The sequence below is a fragment of the Ochotona curzoniae genome, unplaced genomic scaffold (assembly GCF_017591425.1).
Source record: "Ochotona curzoniae isolate NIBS_2020 unplaced genomic scaffold, NIBS_Ocur_1.0 contig_2692, whole genome shotgun sequence".
NCBI classification, from domain to species: Eukaryota; Metazoa; Chordata; class Mammalia; order Lagomorpha; family Ochotonidae; genus Ochotona; species Ochotona curzoniae.
In genome coordinates this window covers 2238643-2258634 of record NW_024465556.1, presented here as the reverse complement: position 1 = coordinate 2258634, position 19992 = coordinate 2238643, and the positions used below count along the sequence as shown (strand labels likewise).

General features: G+C 40.4%; 1 protein-coding gene across 3 annotated transcripts in view; it reads right to left on the bottom strand.

The window, feature by feature from the left end:
• The window catches only part of SGMS1 (sphingomyelin synthase 1), an 89748-nt gene that overhangs the window by 3811 nt on the left and 65945 nt on the right, over positions 1–19992 (bottom strand). For all 3 annotated transcript variants that reach the window (XM_040975776.1, XM_040975777.1, XM_040975778.1), the window contains exons 3-5: positions 13540–13657; positions 3592–3745; positions 46–212 (exon numbers count right to left, since the gene is read on the bottom strand). In XM_040975776.1, the coding sequence (XP_040831710.1) occupies positions 46–212; positions 3592–3745; positions 13540–13657 (439 nt within the window). The remainder of the gene's footprint in view (positions 1–45; positions 213–3591; positions 3746–13539; positions 13658–19992) is intronic.

Genomic DNA, 19992 nt, shown 5'->3' with positions numbered 1-19992 from the left:
CTCCTCCAACCCTTCATCCTTTGACCCAATTGAGACAAAACTCACTTGCTGATTGGCCATAGTGTGATACCACCAGAAGAGTCTTGTGGTGATATAATATGCCACCACCACGTCCACAGTATAGTGGTCATGCGCTAAGAGAATACAGAAGATTCCAACTACGCTGAGAAGCCAGCAAATCCAGTGGTACCACCAGAGTCTTCGAGGGGAATCTGAAATGAGAAGACATAGGCAATAGTTCTATTGTACAAATAATTCTAACACCACCTAACAACACCCAACCACACCCAAACCATAATTTCTGAACCATTCACTTATTTATTTGAAAGGTAGAATCATACTATATGTGTGTGTGTGTGTGTGAGAGAGAGAGAGAGAGAGAGAGAGAGTGAGAGAGAGAGAGAGCGAGAGAGAGAGACCTTCCATTTGCTGGTTCACTCTCCAAATGGTCATAATAGCTAGGTTTGCACCAGGCTGAAGTCAGAAGTCAAGGACTCCATCCTGGTCTGCCCAAGAAGAGAAGGAAGGGGCCCAAGTACTTGAGCCATCTTGTACTGCCTTCACAGGCACTTTAGCAGGAAGCTGGACTGGAAGCAGAGTAGCCAGGACTTGAATTAGTGGTCCAAAATGGGAAGATGGCATCACAATTAGTGGCTTAACTTGCTGCACCACAATGCTGGCCCCAGGTCTTTCCTTTTGAACATGTATTTCTTGGACTACCAAATATTACGGGTTCTCACTTGCCATGTAATCAAAGTTAGATCATAAACAATTTTTTTTATAACATGATTTCACCAGCAAGTAATATTTGGTTATTACTTGATTCACTTCATCAAAAATAGAGTTTAATGATGATCCTAGTCAAATAAGGTCATACTAACCATGCTCCATTTTTAAAAGACAACTTTTTATTTTTTTAACCTGTAGCTAATTTGGGGTTAATGCTCTGTACAAAAATCAAAACCCATTAGCCCACAGAACCTTCTAAATGGATAAAGCAATTGTAAGTGATTCAATGGTCTCATTTCCTTTCCAAGTTGTACAGCCTTAGAGAAGGCTGAAAGTCTTTGAGAGTTCCATATTAACAATTAGAAGAAAATGCAAATGCCTAAGAATTCTAGTCCGAAAGAGTCTTCCCCAAAATAGGATGCTATCAGGTAAGTCCTTGGCTGTGCATTCTCTCCCTTGCTTCTCAATGGGCTGACTAGGCAGAACGTCAGACTGCTGACTCAGGATACCACTTCTCTCCACCCCTTGAGAGCAGCCTCAGGTTTCTATCAGATTCTTAAGGGGTTCAGGAATTATTTATTCATCCATTCATCCGCTATGCAATAGCATCTACCATATCAGGCACTGCTTCAGGTACCTGGATCACTGAAAAAAAAGGCACAGAGCCTGGCTCTGTGGGGAGGTTGCCTTCTGGGAAGGAAGACAGGAGATGATGACTACTGTAAATAAGCAAGCCATGCATACTACTAAAAGCTGTTAAAGCTATGGAAAAAAGAAAAAGCTGAGTCAATGGGGGGGAGAGTAGAAGAAAGAAGGTGTGAAGTTCAGTCCATGGTTTTAACTAGATGATTAGGGTGAGGATGTCTTCCAGGACTATTTGCATTGGCTACTCTGTCAAGACAATACAAACGATAGCTACTCTTTATTTTTTGAGAAACTCTGCTAGAGTCCATATGCACCATCTATTTTATCTTTTGTCCTCTGTTCTCCAATCTTGAATAACTCATTGGAAATATGAAAAAACTAGGTCTTGAAAATGAGGTAAAAAGTTTTTTTTTTTTTTTCCCCAGTAAGAGATGGCATCAGGATTCAAAAATCAGAGTTTTGCAACCTAAGACCTCTGCATTTCCCAGTGTGGAACACTGCCTTACCATCAAGAAGGCTAAGCTTTGATCCCACTGAAGGATTTCAGGTACCAGCCAACAGAAGGAATCCCTTCCCCAGGGTTGCTGACACCTGGTTCCCACTGTCCACACAAGGCTACATATGCTACACGGCTGGACAACACCCTAAGCATTCTGAATACACACGGCTAGAATTCACTATATTTGGTCACATACTAAGCACAGGAAGAAAGAGTATTATTCATCCTTTTCTCTTTCAGTGTTCTAAATGCCATGTTCTCTTCTCTTTCCATGTTTTCTTATCTGAGTTTTTCAAGGTCCAAACTGGGTTTTCATTTGGTCTTTCACCTCTGCCCCTTCCCCAAGTCTACCATGTTACCAGATGACTCAGGATCCCACTTCTCTCCATTTTGATGCTGTCACACTAGATCAGGGCATCAAGTCTTCTTTCCCAATTAAAGCAGAAACCAACCTCCTAACTTTTCTCTTGGCCTCCAGTCTCACTTCTCTCTGACCCACCTTGTAAGCTGCTGCAAAAGTGTTTACCCCTCTCTGAAGGACAAACAAGATGACACTGCCCCCGTACAGGCATCCTGTTTCCTGGGAATTCAGCTTCCTTATGGCTTAGGATGGCCTTCCATGCCCCATTGTCCCTACTTCTCAAATGGCCCCTATTCCACCACATAGAGCTGCCAAGCCACCCCCAAACTGCAATGAACGACCTCCTCTGTGAAAACTCATTGCTCTTTGTGGACATGGCCTGTGTAAAATTCATTAGACTGCTTCTCACAGTAATATACTGAAGACAGCTGGATTTTCTCCAAGCTGAAAGTGAATTAAATAACCAGTAGTTTATGTGCAATGGCTGAAGTATCAATGATATTAAAATGCAAACCCAGAATCACATGTCTCAAAAACATGATCTGTGAGGAAACAATGGTATAAGAACACATATATGTATAGATATGGGACACACACACACACACACACACCATTTAGGTAAATTTTAAAAACACTATAACACTCAAATATAAAAATATGCCTGAAAATAATCATAGAAAATGAGAGAGAAATTATAAGTTTTTAATCATATGCTAACATTTCATCTCCTCTTTAAAGTGAATTTGGCACAACACCAATAACATATGGGTATCTGAAATGTGAACAATATAAAGGTAACTATTTAGGTAACTGTTTTTGTGTGCTTCATAATAAAAAATGTTAAGTATGTCTCTTAAAGAAAATTTCTTACTTTATGTTTGTCATTCACAGGCTCATTGCCCTTTGAGGGCAGAGATATCACACGGTCCATTCTGTACCCTTAGCACAGCACAGCAACACACACACACAGAAAACTGGCCACCACGTGAGCAGATGAATCACTACCATCACACGGGTCAGATCCTAGATCCTTGTATTCCTGCAAGATTCCCTTCTGGCTCCTAACAGAGGCTGTGTAACCAGCTTACAACATACTTTCAGCACTACCCTTGACTGAAACTGCCTCCACCCCAACGTTATAGCTGATGCTTCAAGAAACCAAGACAATCCCTCAAGAAGGGCAATTATGTCCTTCATTCCACACATCTCTCTGGGTGACAGCTGCATCCCAGGAAAGGTGAGAAACCCTCAGTCTAGTTTCAGCACTTTGCAGAAAACTTGATTTACTAAAGGACCACAGATCAAGGAGCTATTGGTGAGGGAGGAAGTTAACAGTGGAAGGCCATTTTAGACTTACACTCCTTGATAAATAAGTAGGTGAGTGTGAGCATGACCGTGTGGCCACTGTAAAGGTAGTCCCCACACATGTTGTGAGAACCGGTGATGGACAGTCCACCTCCAGCGATGAGCTTCATTATTCTCCGCAGTTGGGCTTCCCAGTCTCCAAAAAGCTGATGGGAAAAGAAAAAATAGGATTCATTACTAGTCCACATGAAATTATCTTCTGATCACAATTTGTATCCAGAAGTAAATGTATAATAAGACACAGGCCATCTCCACAACGAAGCTGCCCAACCAACACTGGCTTCACAGGGGTAGCCATTCCAAAAGCATGGTGCAGTGGAGGAAGCACGTAGCTTCATAACTTCCTTGAGATGCTAGCATGTTTTACAGCACATTTCAGCAGATGTTTACCTCACAAAACTGATTTACTTCAGCCGCCGTTTTTGGGAAAAGAAAATTTAAATCTACAGCCTAGCAAGACTTAAGGAAATGTAGTTTTGCCATGTTTGGCCTAGGGAAATTAACTGTCCTGACTTGGCTGAAGCCAGTGGGAGCTGGGGTAGTCAAATGCGTAATATTTGTTGGTGATTTTAGGGGGACCAAACTGTAAAACAAGGGACAGAATCAAACGCGTTCTCAGTGTTCAGAAATTATGGGTTTAGCACTGGATGTTTCTGTTTTTACTAAGAGTTATAAATTACATGTTTAAATTACATGTATAAATTATAGATTTAAATATTAAATCTGGATTACACAACAGAATAACAAATAACTTTAAAAATTCATTGTGACTTTTATTTGCCATACTAAGTATAATATGTGATCTCTTACACTGTATTTTTGCCACAACTATTGGAATTTCTCATTGGCCTTTTGATCCCCTTTTAACATTTCCAGATTTGGGAAAAGCACTTCATTCTAACTTTGCTTTTAGAAAGTTACGAGGATTACTAGTCTTGGATGGCAGACAGCATGGAATACAGTACACAGAGGATCGAAAGCTCAAACCTAAAGGGGTCAGTCACACTGAACACTCCTCATAAGAGAAGATAAAAGACCTACTTAGGAAGAGGCACGCAATTTCACAAACTGGTGACTATGAAAAGACCCTAATGTCTTGAAAGATGAAAGAGGAGCTTTACATGGAGCACAATTAGGATGGGACTTCTCAAAACTAACACTGGAAAATGAGGAAAAATGTTCTCAAATTCTGAGAAAAGGGCCTTTTGGCCTAGTGGCTAAATCCTCACCTTGCAAGCACCCAGGATCCCATATGGGTACTGGTTTGTGTCCCAACTGCTCCACTTCCCATCAATTTCCTGCTTGTAGCCTCGGAAAGCAGTGGAGAACAGCCCAAAGCCTTGAGACCCTGCACCCAAATCAGAGACCTGGAAACAGCTCCTGGATCCTGGCTTTGAATAAGCTCATCTTGGGCTATAGCAATCATTTGGGAAGAGAACCAGCAGATTGAAGATCTTTCTTTCCATCTCCCCTTCTCTGTAAATTTGCCTTTTCAATAAAAACAAACAAACCTTTAAGAAAAATTCCAAGGGAAATGATTTCTAAATTATATCTCTACACTTTGCTGTATCATAACTAAGCATAAATGATAAACTAAAGCCTCTTCCTACACTCAGAATCCAGAATATCTATGCTATTTTCTAAGTATAACTGAGCATATGTTCAATAAAGCTAAGGTCAAGTGCTCCAAAGGGGGGTTTCAGGTGAGACCATTCCACACCCGGTGCCTCCCGTGGGATGCCGTTAGGGGAGAGTCACTCCACCACTGGGGAGGTAGTACGTCTGAAAGTGTGACAGTTGGGGTCTGGTGCAGTGGCCTAGCAGCTAAAGTCCTCACATTGCATGCACCAGGATCCCATATGGGCACCGGTACTAATCCCGGCAGCTCCACTTCCCATCCAGCTCCCTGCTTGTGGCCTGGGAAAGCAGTCGAGGACATCCCAGAGCATTGGGGCCCTGTATCCGTGTGGGAGACCCGGAAGAAGTTCCTGGATCCTGGCTTCGGATCGGTGCAGCACCAGCTGTTGCAGTCACTTGGGGAGTGAATCATCAGACGGAAGATCTTCCTCTCTGCCTCTCCTCCTCTATGCATAGCTGACTTTCCAACAAAAATAAAATCTTAAAAAAAAAAAAAAAGAAAGTGTGACAGTTGCTTTGGATTGCACAACAGGGGGAGGCTCAAAGTCTCTCCCTAATAATTCTACTGCCTTGTTTTATTGTTATCTGGTTAGTTGGAAAGTAAAACTACAAATAAAAATTATAAAATAAAAATAGGAGGGTAATTTCACAAAATAAAGTTTTTTTTGGTTTGTTTTGTTTTATTTTGCGTAGCCATTCAAACATTTAAATCAAAGAAGAATTTCCTTTAACAACAATATTTGCTTTACATTTGGTAGAATCCTTCAGCCTACCTAATCATGAAGTAAAAACAGTCAAAAACAAAAACAAATGACATGATGACAGCTTTATATGTATATGTGTAGCTGAATTCATATCTACTTACATAAACCTGAAAGGCAGAGAGACAGAGAGGAAAAGAGGAAGAGGAGAAAGGGAGAGACAGAGGAAGGAAAGAGGGGTGGAGGGAGTGGGAGAGAGAGAAAGAGAGAGGGGGAGAGGTAGAGAGAAAGAGGAGGGCAGGTAAACAGGCAGACAGGAGGAGAGGAAGAAACTGAGGGAGGGACATAGAGGGAGAAAGGGAAGGGAGAAGAGAATTTTTCATCTGTTGGCTTCTTTTTTAAAATTTTTTACAAGGATTTATTTTATTTTTATTGGGAAGTCAGATTTTGCAGAGAGGAGAGAGAAAGATCTTCCATTCACTGGTTCACTTCTCAAATGGCTGCAATTGCCAAGGCTGAGATGCTCCAAAGCCAGGAGCCAGGAGCTTCTTTCAGTTCTCCCACACAGGTAAAAAGTCCCAGGGCTTTGGGCCGTCCTCTAGTGCTTTCCCAGGCCCCAAGCAGGGAGCTGGAAGGGAAGTGGAGTAGCCAGGACACAACTGGTGCCCATATGTGATCCTGGTGCATGCAACGTGAGGACTTTAGCCACTAGGCTACTGCGCTGGGGCCATCAACATTGTTTATTTTGCAACAATGTCTGAGCCAAGCTGAAAACAGGAGCCAGAAGTCCAACTAGTTCTCCCATGATGGTGCTTGAGGCGTCACCCACTACCTCTCAGGCATATGAGCAAAAAGTTGGGTCAGAAGTGCTTGTTGGATTCAGTTTCAGCTTTGATATGGGATGTGGGCATCCCAAATGGTGGCTTAATCGGCTGCATCACAACACTTTGCCCCTGCCACTGAATCTAAATCTAAGGAACTGTAAAATGAACATCATAAACCCTGCAATTTGGCTTATTAACAGCATTTTGTCATATTCTTCTCTTTTTCATTTTCCCCTTGGTCATTTGAGAACAAGCTGCATGTATTACTAACGTTTCATTTCTACCAATAAGAGTAACAACAATCTCTTCCATAAACACTCCCCAAAAATGTAACAATGACACAAGACTACATTGGTCAACAGTCCATATTCAAACTGCTTGAAACAACACTCTGGAGAGCTTTTTCCTTCCACCTAGGCTCCATATGGAGAATATACATGGAGGCTTCTACCCAGGGATTGTTTTTTTTTTCTTGGTCATTTATAATTTCCCAATCTGTTTTTTGTGTTGTTTTTGCTTTTTTCACAACACTGACAGGTTTCAGGAATCCCACTTGGTATGTTATAGATATTATTATATAAATATGATGATCTTTAACTTTTTACCCACTGATGACTCTGAATTATGATTATTACTACAGTGATTACAAAATGGTCAGTCTGCATTTCTAAATTTATGTCGTAGTAGTTGATTTTTATTGGGTAGAAAGCCTCCTTCTCACTAATTATTAGAAACATTTCACTCATTTATTCTAACCTCACCAGGTCATTATTCATGGACTGTGCTCAAATCGTCTCAACCATGGGGGGTGGGAGCCTCTCCAGCAGGACAGCAGGGCTTCTGAATGCAGCCTCCTGGGGTCCTGATGTGCTAGGAGTGTGGGACCAGAGGTCTACTGTCCATCTGCTCACACTCTAAGATCATGGTTATGTTTCATGCATTCACGTACTGTTCTGCAGGGCTCTCCAGAATTCCACAATGAGCTCTTTCTTTTGGGACCTCTTCCTTTGATAGCTGTTGACATGAGAAAACCATTCTCACCTTTCCAATGACTCTCTGGGCCCTGGTTTCGGCCTTTCTCCCCTCCACATCAGACAGGCTAAAGTATTTCCTGGCTCCCTCATGGAAGTATCAGGAACACAGAGGTGACTAAACTTCTTGTCTCTGCCACTGAGCATCTCTGAGGCACGAATGACATCACTGATCTCTGAACCAACTACAAGTTTCTCCCACACATTTGTAGGAATGACATGACAACAAAACATTTGGAAAGTGGTAGGCACAAAATAGGTGGACAGAAAATGAAGTCATTGTAAATCCACTTCCTTCCACAGAGTGGTATCTTCTTTTCAGCATGAAAACCATTTAGAATATTAAGGTCCATAAAATCATGTAAAAATGCATGTAGCAACATTGAATCTAAGGAGACAGTAACAAAAATATGTAGATATCATGATTTATATCATGATGTAAAATTGAAACTCCACTAAATATTAACAGCCATGAGTGTCCCTGTAAATCCCCGTCTCCCCTGTTTTTGGATTCTTCAATGTAGTGATAATGAACATGCAGCTTCTTTACAATGAAAAAAAATAATAGAGAATAGACAGAGGAAAAAAGAAAGTCAAGGCAGGACTGGACATGAACAAGGCTATAAGAAATTCAAACAGAAACACAGAATAAAAAAGGAAAATTATACTGATAGTTAGACATCAGGAGGCAAGCAGAGAATAAACAGGTACTGATAATTTCAGTTTCTCAGTTCACAAGGATGGCATGAGGTTATTTTGGTAATAGAAGAGGAGTCATGTTCTGAGAGAACTGGCAGGAGCTAATCAGAATCTCAAAACCTGTCAGTGTGAAGGGCACCTGGAATATTGCAACTGCCACCTGATAAGCACGGAAACAAAGAAAGAAGTCTCTAAGTCCCCAAAGAAGAGAGGCTCTTGCCTGGGGAGACAGGACTCTTTAGAGAAAAAAGGGACCCAAGGGGAGATGATAACTCCATCAGTGCTCAGCTGTGACTCAGAGGAGGGGCTCTGCACAGGAGCTGGCAGGCTGGAGAGCAGGAATGGGCCTTTCTGCTGCTGCGTTTACATTTCATTGCTCCGCCAATCAAATACAGAGGTCACATCACCTACATCTAATTCTTGCTGGGCTGTGTTCACATGTGTTGAGAACAAACAAACAAACAAATTTAGTCTTTCAAGTTGAAGAGAATATCACCAAAACCTCCATATCTGACTAACCCATTAGCCAGCTAAATGCCATTGCTATAAAGTAATTTCTTTCCAAAGGTTTTCAAATCTAAGGTCACCACGAAGATCACAATATGGAATGAAACATGCATCTCACTGTAACGCTTGGTCATTATTAACCCAACTCATGTGATTATTTAAACTTGACAACTGTGTGGCATTAAGCTATCTGTGATCTGGGGACTGAATGGTTTGTTTCCCACCCCCCCCCAAGGAGTTTGCCAAAAACAGAATAAAAACTTTTCTGTAGAAACCTTAGAGCCCCCAAAACATCTGAGATGCTTCTGTCTTAATTCTTTATTCAGTCACAAATGCTCATAGTTGTAATCAGAAAAGAAGAGGTTGTTTGGGGGGACGGAATGCATGCTCCTGAGGGTATAGCTGCAATCAGACTAACACAGGTTAATGAAAGTATCAAAGCTTGGCAGCCTCCAGTTAAGCCTTTCAAATGTGTTCCTCAGGAAATAGCACAAGTACTTCCCAGAAACTCATAATGGAGTAACAGAACACGCCTACTTCCTCAGCACCCAGCAGCTTATCACTGTAGCAGCAGCCTCTCAGGGGAGGTCTACCCTTCCTTCCTCCTCATCATGTCACTGTGATAATTTCCCAAAGCAGTTACATTTTGTGATGAGAACAGCCATCAAATGAGTGAAGAACAAGACTAATTTTTAGAATTACTATTGCAGATTTGTTGGAGCACTTTTCTTAGAAGTCATGCATTTTGAGAACTGGTACTGAGAAGATCATTATGTATTATATAATTAAAGGGCTTAATTGATGGTGGAACAAAATTTGAGTTTGTATGACTGTTAAGGAAAAAGTCACAGTCTTAAGTTCAACTCTCTTGCCTCATAGTCTGCTGATCAATGAGTAACTGTAAGAGTATCCACCTACTGACATGTCTCAAATAGTGTCTCAAATCAGCAGATAACCCACTGTGAAAGCACCATGTTTGTGTGTCCTACCTCTGGGCCATTTATTTCATATCCACAGCTTTAAAACTCCCTCTATTGTATGCTCATTGCAAATCACAAACATCTATTTTTTAGTATTGACTTTTTCCTCAACTTTACACATATGTTGATAACTGTCCTAGACAATACCACTTAGCTATGTAATAAGTGCCTTCAGGAATGCATGCTTCATTCAACATTCTAATGACCCTTTACCCCATCTTGTAACCATCCCAAGTGATAAAAATCTTCAAAAACTTTCCATCTATTCTCACTGCCTGCATCAACCTATTACCAAGGTGCATCCTTTTGACTTCTTAAATAATACTCAAATCTTGTGTCTTCATCCTTAGAACCTTGGGTTTAGCATTTAAAGACTGATTAAATGAGGAACAAGTCTCAATTAGGTGGTTTTAACATGCTTCCCACAAAGGCAGTAGCTTTATCTGTCTTGTCATTCCCTTACATTTTATCCCCTGAAAAACATGCATGCTTACTACATCAATTCTCACTGGATGATTGAAGGATGTCAAACCTAAGTTCTTTTCCAGTTTCTGTATGGTACCTTTCACTGACATGGCTCCTATACATTGTTTTCTTTCAAACCCACAACTCCTTAAGATTCAAAATAACAACAACAAAGAAGGGTTATTAGTCTTTTTTTGCTATTATTATTTTTCCTTGTCAATAAAGCAACTGAGTTTCTGGAAAGTTAAAAGAGCGCCCTGGTGCATTGCCACAAAGCTAGTAAGTGGTCTTGCAAGACATCTTGAACCCTGATTTTAGGACTCTCTCCGCTACTAGGTAATTTTATCAGGGTAAATATGTTTCCTCTCCACTTAGTGGTTCTGAGAAACGCTGATGATGATCACATATCAAGCTCATTATTGGAGCAGGTGACTTGTAATAAAGTTCCTTTTGATTCTAATTTTCTAAACCCCAAATAACAACATAAAGAACATAAAGTTTCCCCTCACCCCACCTTCAGGTCTTTATCTGGTGCCACCCTTCTTTCCCTTCTAACACAGATTTCCAGGCAGCATGGAATCTTTTCCTGACCACAAACTTCTAAGGCTTGACTAACCAAAATGGGGCAGCACCAAATCTTCAAGGCCTTTTCCAATTCTTTTTGTTGGAAATCTTTCCATTTTGCCTGTGAAATGGGGTTGATGCCCAATCACAACTGAATCTAATTCTGTCTCCAGAGCCAACTTGTGATTCAGAGGAACTATGCAGGAGACAGGAACAAGTAAACTGGCTCAACAAAGAAACACTTTAAGTTGACCATATGGGACATCCTCCAGAATGACTGACTTGCTCTCTACAAGCCACTAGCAGGGAGAAAAAAGGAGAAATGACAGTTCTGGTACTGTAGACTTAAGAAACAGAGCAAGCAGTTGCAAAGGCTTTGTGTCCCAATTTATAAAAACCAACTGCAATAATCATTAAAAAATGGCATTTTAGAAAGTAATATTCTCCATGAGCTGGTATGTGCTGATATCAAAGAATTATGTTAATTTCATTGAGTATCATCAGCATTACGACTGTGCAAAAAAATCTTCACAATTTTGAGAAATATACAAACTTAAATAGAAACAAAGTAATGTTTTTGGGGATTTATTTGCAAAAAAGAAAAAGAAAAAGATACTGGAAACTATTAAATATAGTTGGATATATTAGAATTCCTTATTCTTGTTTCTCTACTTTGGAATACATCTAAAATGTTACAGAATTGTGACAATGTATTTTGAATCATTTATTCCAAAAGTCCTATTCCACCAAAGAAGTGCTCAGACTCAGGGAGTTTTCCCAACTCAGTGTTGCTAGGATGTGTTGGTATCCTACTCATTACTGTCACAGGAGGATGGGCTTAGTAGGGATTTCTGCCAATACAATAAAGAAGCACAACTTGAGTTGAGCATTTTTGCACAGTTCTTGTTGCTACATTTGCCTTTATCAGGAAAGCCACAAGCTATTCTTAGCTACAGAATGTTGGTGAGATAGTTGAGCAAGTCAAGCATGGTCACTAAAGATTGACCAAAGTCTGGGCTCAGGTGATGAGAGTCTCACAAAGCAACAGGGCTACAGCCAGAGAAGCAGAGGGCTGCGTGGCACAGTGCCCCAGCTTTGGGTGAATCTTCAGTATGTGCTCAGCCAGAACCCACCTCTAGTTATCCATCTCCTGGTAGTCAAATTTCTTAATGCACAGGCTTTTAAAGTAGCTGAACTGAACCAAGACACATGTCAACAACTGTCAGTTCACTGCCGGCAAAGTGATGTTTTATCATGCCGGTCTCCGAGGAGAAACCTACATCACTGGGTTTTTAATGACACCATGAGATTTCCTGTGACCCTGGTGATGAAGATGAGCAAATGCTTGAACATTTTTATAGAAGATGAAAAAAATGTGAGGCTGGCTTCTTTGGAAGGGCTCAAGAAACAGCAATCTTAAAGAGTGTAGACTAGCAGGACTGCCAACAGAGAGGATAGGGATGTTGGGAGCTCCATTACAGAATAAAGGAATCAGGATATGACAAAAAATGGACAAGAGTTAAGAATCTGGTCCCTTCTGTAGTAACAAAAATAAGCTTAAGAAGGAAGGAGGACCACAGTGCACACACCAAAGTGACCCAGCATTTTCCATGATGAAGACACCACTTGTAAACCTCACGGCGATTTTTTTCTTCCAGCCCTCTAGCTCAAGCTTCTGTCTTGGAGAATGTCCAAAAGTACAGAGGAATGAGACTGAGAGAGTTTGGCAGTTCTGTCAATATAGGTGCATTACAAAGAAATGATTTCAAACAACCTATAGTCTTTCATACTTTTTCCCACTAACATCAAGAAGAGAAATTAGTTTGATCTGCTTCCTTACTGTAACACAGAAATTGAACGCATGTAAAAATTTTTAAAAATGTATGACCCTGCTATTTCATTAAGTTATAGGCAGCTCCCTAATAAAAATTCTTCCAACGTAAATGTTAAAGGGTAAAGAGTGTTTGGGACATCTGAGGTGAAGCCAGAAATTATAAGAGAAGAATAAAGTTTGTTTTTTTAAAAAGTCTTTTCTACTAGAGAAGATCAATAAGGCAAAAGTTACCTCCTGCAACAGTGATCTTATTTGAATTCTTGGAGTGTTACAAGGGAATATGAATATTTTCTTTTGCTTGCTCTACTGTAGGATTAATAGAAGGAAAAAAAATCATTTCAGATTGAACTCTCCACTCGAGGAAGGAAGAAAGCAGACAAAAGCTCTGGATCTGTGTCAAGCGGAGTTCATGATGTTTTAGAAGTCTGGCAGGAAACCAAAGAGCTACACCCACACACAGCTCTACTGCTCCCAACACACTAACTAGCCCATCTATTCCCCATCTGGGAAGCACTGGCGGGACTTGAAAACTCTGACCAGGTAAGGCTGCCTAGCCCCACTGCTTATGAACACTTCAAGAAGCAGGGAGAGAGACTCGACTGTATTCTGAAGAAATTTTCATCTTTGGCCTTAGTCAGAGGACCCCAGGGCAAAAAGAGAAACAAATAGAAAGGAAATTAAGTGAGGAATAATTTACCTTTGGAGAACAGTTGAAATGCATACCGGGTACTGGGAGTGTGGTAACATACATTGTAATACACCGATACAGGTACAGCGTGCCAACTATGCAGAAAAATCTTCTGCTAATAATAGACCTAGAAAAAGGGAAAAACAGGGCACATACTGAGTCAAGAAGTTCTGCAGGTTCATTTACTTTATGTTTTCAATGACCCAACAAGACATACAAATCCAAAAAAAACTTGCAAGCTAGAAATTGAATGTCATAACTGCAAATGGAGAGTAGACTGAGAAAAGGAGTATCAGAATAATGTTGTGTTGTATGTGCAATTTTTAAAGAGTACTAACCAGTCCAAAGAGTTTAAAACACTGTCTATTGTTTAGGTTTTGTGAGGACTTAAATGTCAACTTGAGTTGATATTCAACTGATGTACAAGTGGGATCCCACTGTGTCTAGGCAGAGCCCCCTAGTATATGCAGCTACACATTTAGAGAGCTTTTTCTGTAAATAAAAGAGATGATGTTCAGAAAGCCAGAATAACATTAGAATGAGATAAAGTATTTAAGCCATTTAATGAGTTAAAGTCATTAAACACACTCCACTCACATACACCAGGTACTAATTCTCTGTGGCAAGCTGAGGCCAAGACAAGCATCTATCCTGAATCCTACTGTTCCACCACAGAACAGAGTACTTCTCTGAATCCCCATGTCACTACCAGTAAAATAGGAGTAACAGCATTAAAAATTATAAGTTGAAAATCCTCAAAAATAGTGCATTTAGGGCCTGGCATGGTAGCCTGGTGGCTAAAGTCCTTATCTTACATGTGCTGGGATTCCATATGGGCACCGGCTCATGTCCCAGCAGCCCTGCTTCCCATCTAGCTCCCTGTTGTGACCTGGGAAAGCAGTTAGAGGACAACCCAATGCCTTGGGATTAGAAGAAGCTCCTGGCACCTGGCTTTGGATCAGCGCAGCTCCGACCATTGCAGCCACTTGGGGAGTAAATTATCAGATGGAAGATCTTCCTCTCTGTCTCTCATCCTCTCTGTAAATCTGACTTTCCAATAAAAAAAAATAGTACATTGAAAAATCCTTACCATAAAACAGGTGTAAATGGTAGCTATTTAATGTGTAAGTTATGTGAACATATACAATAATTAGAAATAATTTTATATGTGGTTGTAACTAAAAGTATTTGAAAGAAGCACATGAACTCACACATACTGAGTTTAATAACTTCTCTGTAAGTAAACCTAAGTGGATCCTGGCCAAGACCCTGCTTCCTCTCTTCCTTTCTGCTATTCTACCACAGTCCAGATTCATTATCCTCTGGGTTTTCTCTTCCTCAACATTGGGGAATTCGAGTTCCTAATTTTCCTTGGCTTGAGTCCACCTGAGTCAAACAAGAAAAATTCACAAACAGCAGATAGATCCTCCTCTTAAAATGTCCAGCATCCAGTCACTCTGTCAACTGTACAGTGTGGGCATTTCCTATGCAGATGGCCATGTCTACTGGAGTGTATGGTGGCCGCAGGAACACTTATCTCATTTTTTTGTTTTAACAAAGGGAACAAAGTGCAATATTATCTGAGTGAATAAAAAGAAGTTCAAAATAGCATGTAACTTATCTGTGTCATATTCCAACCACATAATTTGGTTGGGGTTATGAGCAGAATTTGGATGTTTCATCATCTTACTTAGATATCCACAACTGGGCCATAAGTGTTAATCATGGGAGTAGTCTATTTCCTCTCAGCGTCTATGCCACCTCCAAACACAAGAATGTATGGCTCATTTTTTTCCTGTTGCTGATTTTGTATTGTGGCTTTTCATTTAAGGGGAAATATACTAGTAACTGAGTGTAATGGAGACTATCATATCCAGATATGAGGATACAATGCCGTATGCATCTCTACTTCCAGATCAAACATGGACTCCCCATGAAACTGTTAACTCTATTGTGACAATAGGATGCTGGACTCTCTGCTATTGTCCATGCCTGCAATGATACACATATGACTATGTATGAAGAACTATACTATAGTAACAATATAGGGGAACTCAGTGGCGGGGGAAGGAAAATGGGGAGGGGTAAGGGAAATCCAAGGCCCTTGGAACTGTATCATAAAACTATAATAATGAAAAGAAGTTAAAAATTTTTTTTTAAAAAAAGAATGTATGGCTCATAAAGCTGTCTGGCAACTGTATGGGTGGCTGATTTCAAATACAATGAAAAGTACTGTAACTGAGCAATACACCAAGGGGCAAGACAGGAGAAAAATACTATTTTATAAATGTCTTTGTCAAGAACTCCAAAAAAGAAATGGCATAGTAAATTGGACATTATAAAATACGATAGTCATCTTACTTAAAAGTGTCCTTCTCAGTCATCTTCCGCAAACAAGTAGACATTATTTGCAATTTCATTTGACTGTACAAGAAACACTTAGGTTTAACAACTGTCAAGTCTAGATCTGATGAACTCTTTAAAGGAAGGAAAGGGGCCCAACACAGTAGCTTAGTGGCTAAAGTCATTGCCTTACACATGTCAGGACCCCATATGGAAGCCAGCTCGCATCCCAGAGGCTCTACTTCCCATCCAGCTCCCTGCTTCTGGCCTGGGAAAGCAGCAGCGGATGGCTCAAGGCCTTGCAACCCTGCACCTGCGTGGGAGACACAGAAGAATCTCCTGACTTTAGATTGGCTTAGCTCTAGCCACTGGGACCATTTGGGGAGTGAACCAGCAGACAGAAGATTTCTCTGTCTCTCCTTCTCTCTGTATATCTGCCTTTACAATAAAAATAATTTTTTTTAAAAAAAGAGGAAAGATAAAATTACTTCTTTTGGGAGAGATTACTAGCTTAAAATCACTTTGCCTGATCATTTGATACTCAAAGACAGGACATAAATCCCAGTAACTATTTCTTTACCTCAAATTTGAGTCACATGTCAGCACCAATGAAATGTTTTTAGAATTATGTGAGAATGAAGCGAATAAACGAACAAAAGAATGACAAATGCTTAAGTTTTTTAAGGAAAACACTTAATGTTCAGTCCTCTTTACTATTTGACTTGACACACAAAAGTCAAAGGAATTTATTCATGTGTATTTGTAAATGTTTGACAATAAGGTAATAAGCTGGATGTGGCTACTTCTAAGAATTTTCTATCTTTCCCATTTACTTAAATCTATTTCTAAAAAATCTTTTTGTATAAGGTTATACAACGACCTCTTACCACCAACTTTAAAAGGCAGAACATGAAAGTATTTCATGAACCATACGAAGCTATGCCTTAATCAAAGAACCTCATGCAGTTGGGATTCTTATTTACTTAAACGTTAAAAGTTCAACCAGGATTTTAAGAGAAAGCCACAAAAGAAATGCCAATGAGAATTACTGATGTTGAAGCAAATGTCAAAACAGAAGATGCATGGCAGAATCCCATAACTACATGATACTCTTCTCTTTATAAAGATTTATTTATATATTTTTAAGACACAGTTACAAAGAAGATGCAGAGAGATATTCCATTCACTGGTTCACTCCTCAAATGGCTGCAATGGCCAGGGCTGGGATGGGCTCAGTCCAGAACCCAGGAGCTTCATTTACATCTGCTACATAGGCACAGAGGCCTGAAGACTTGGGCCATTTTCTTCTGCTTTTCCAGGCAAACCAGCAGGAAGCTGGATCAGAAATAGAGCAGTTGGGACTTGAACTGGCACTCATAAATGATGTTTGTTTTGCAGGCAGCAGTCTAATTCACTACACTACAATGCTGGCCCCCAAATCACACAGTTTTAGTATGTGAAACAGGAGCAACATATCATTGAGCTGTATCTGCATTTAGATGCTACTTCTAACATCAGAATCACCTAGTGACCTTGACCATCTCAAGTAATTTCTTCGGAAATTGGATTCCTCAACAGCCAGGGTTTGGAGGAAAAGGACATTGCTTACGAATAACAAAAACAGACTAGAAATATATGGAAAAGCTAAGAATAAGTACCAAGAAAGGGGCATTGAAATGGTCATCACTTGTTGCCCTACTCTCTCCACTACAGCCACTCCGCCTCGACCTTTGACCACAGTGAACTTGTCACCTGTGAGCCAGGTTAGGGATGGGGGAATTCTAGCCATTGTTTATTGAATCCAATCTCTGGAAAGAGAAATCAACAAAGCAAATACAATGTTAACCTTAAATTAATAAGAGTTAATATCTATGGCAAAAAAAAAGGAATGGTCATTACTTACACTTCAAATATTTTTTTCTAAAAAATGATGCAATTTTATTTAGAGACAATTATCACATTATCAAAATCTTTTTTTCTGGTGATGAATTTTTTTCAGGCATGGTATTAATGGCAGCAACTGTTTTGACGAAGTTCCCTATACACCAAGCTCTGGGCTACTTAGTGCTTTAAACAACCCAGTACTGTGTGGTTATGATCTGTATTATACAGATGGGAAAACTGAAGCTCAGAGAGCTTAAAATGAAATATATCATGCAAGACAAAAATATCTAAGATACTGCTTCACATTGTGTAAAGAATTCCTAGTACCTATAGATGAATAAACATTCTTCATATTTGTTACATTACAGAAGTTACCTAAGCCAAGCTTTAGTAGGTTAGTGCTTTAGGTTATATTTTATACTGACCAGAATTCTGTAAATAAGCAATTTAATAATTTAGGAACTCTATTAGCTAACTAAAGTACTGAAACAAATCCTTCTACTGACACATTCAGCATTAAATGTCACTTTTTCACTGTTCCTTGCCATCTGTGATGAGTTAAACTTGCTTATCACTGCTTCCTATATATTCAGTTATTTGGCAGTGTCACCAATGTCTCAAAACTCTTATTTCACTTGAAACTCCAAATATTTGTTTTTCTATCGGTTGCTCCTATACCACTTTTGCCTCTTGCTGGAGTCCAAATGTCTTTGTCCCCCATGGGGTTAGTGCCAGTCCCTTCTATCACGAGAACATAGCCAGTAGGTGCTTTCTGTGAGCCAGGTAAGGGCTTCCCAGATGCCAGTCAATGGAACATTTGATCATGAACTCCACAGCCTTCTGGAACTATGAAAAGCAAATTTTATTTCTGTTGTTTGTAAACTATCTAGCCTACGGCATTTTGTTAGGAGAGCAGGAACTGACTGCTAACTCCTTAAAACTCATAAAGCAGAGAGTAGCCAGACTCATTTCCTGTGCAATGGTTCAACAGAGCAGACCTTACCACCATCCTCCACTACCTTATCAAATGCATTTTGGATCAGCTTCAAATCCTCTAGCAAGTCCACAAGACTCTCAAACTCCAACCTCAGCTCCAGATACTCTCCCCATCTTCAGCAGGTTCTGTGAGCTCCTGGCACAATGCCTCCTACCTGCCATAGTCCAGTGTCTAGGGTCTTCTCACTCAGGACCCTGCTTTCTGCTGCAACCAGGCATTTCCCTGTCTGATGTTGGTATATGCTTCAAGTTTATGTCTCAGAAAGATCATCCAACCTACAGAAGTTCCCTGGTCTTCTCTCAACTTCACTGTAGGTCTGAGAAGGCTCATCTGTATCCTCCCAGATTCTCACATTCTAGGAAGCTGTTTTCCCTTCTTCAATTCACTGCTCTAACTCCTGGATGCCTTGGATTGTGATAACTGCTCATCACCACCTCAATTCTAATCTTCCCAGCATCCCCTCAGGGCTCTCCTTAGCAGGACTTTGAGCCTTCTCTTTGGTTTTAGAGCTGGCAGAGGGGAATCCCCAGGCAATCCAAAGACACAAGGAACACTCTTGTTCCCAAAACACAATCTCAGCTTCTCCCATTTGCCTGCCAGGCTCCTTCCTTGGTTCCCTCATCATCTTGCCTGCTTAGGTCCAATCCACCTACTTAAGCCTTCTGTATGTCCCCAGGTGGATAGAGCCACTTCAACCTCCCATTCACTCTGATGCTTTGTATTTTCTGGAACATTCAATAGCAAGACTGACATCACCATTACCAACGGAGGTAATGTCTCATCCTCTTTCTCAGAGGAAACTCCCACAGAGCTGTACCATCCTCGTCCTTTAGTCCCAGTGAGTGTGTAACGGCGGCAATACTACACAGCCCTGTGCCTCAGAGTCAGCTTTCTTACTGCAGCCTTTCCCTATTTATTTCCATGTTTATCCTTCAATCTTTCCTGTACCAGCTCTGACACTTGCTCATGCTGCAGTCATGTGCTAAATCTTCCCTCAAAACCAAGGAAGACAAACTCCTGGAGATGGGGAATGTGTTCTGTTCCCTTTCTGTTGTCTCTCCCGTGTCTTTATTACCCTGTACAAGTTTCCCAGACTTTCTCAACAGTCCTACATGGCAGATTATGAAAATCCAGGACTCAATCCAGGGCTTTAGGTGAAAAAGGTTCTAAGGACAGAGAAATTTCAACAAACTTTAACAGAAAATAAAAAAGAACTGGCATTTTTCTTCTGCCTGTCC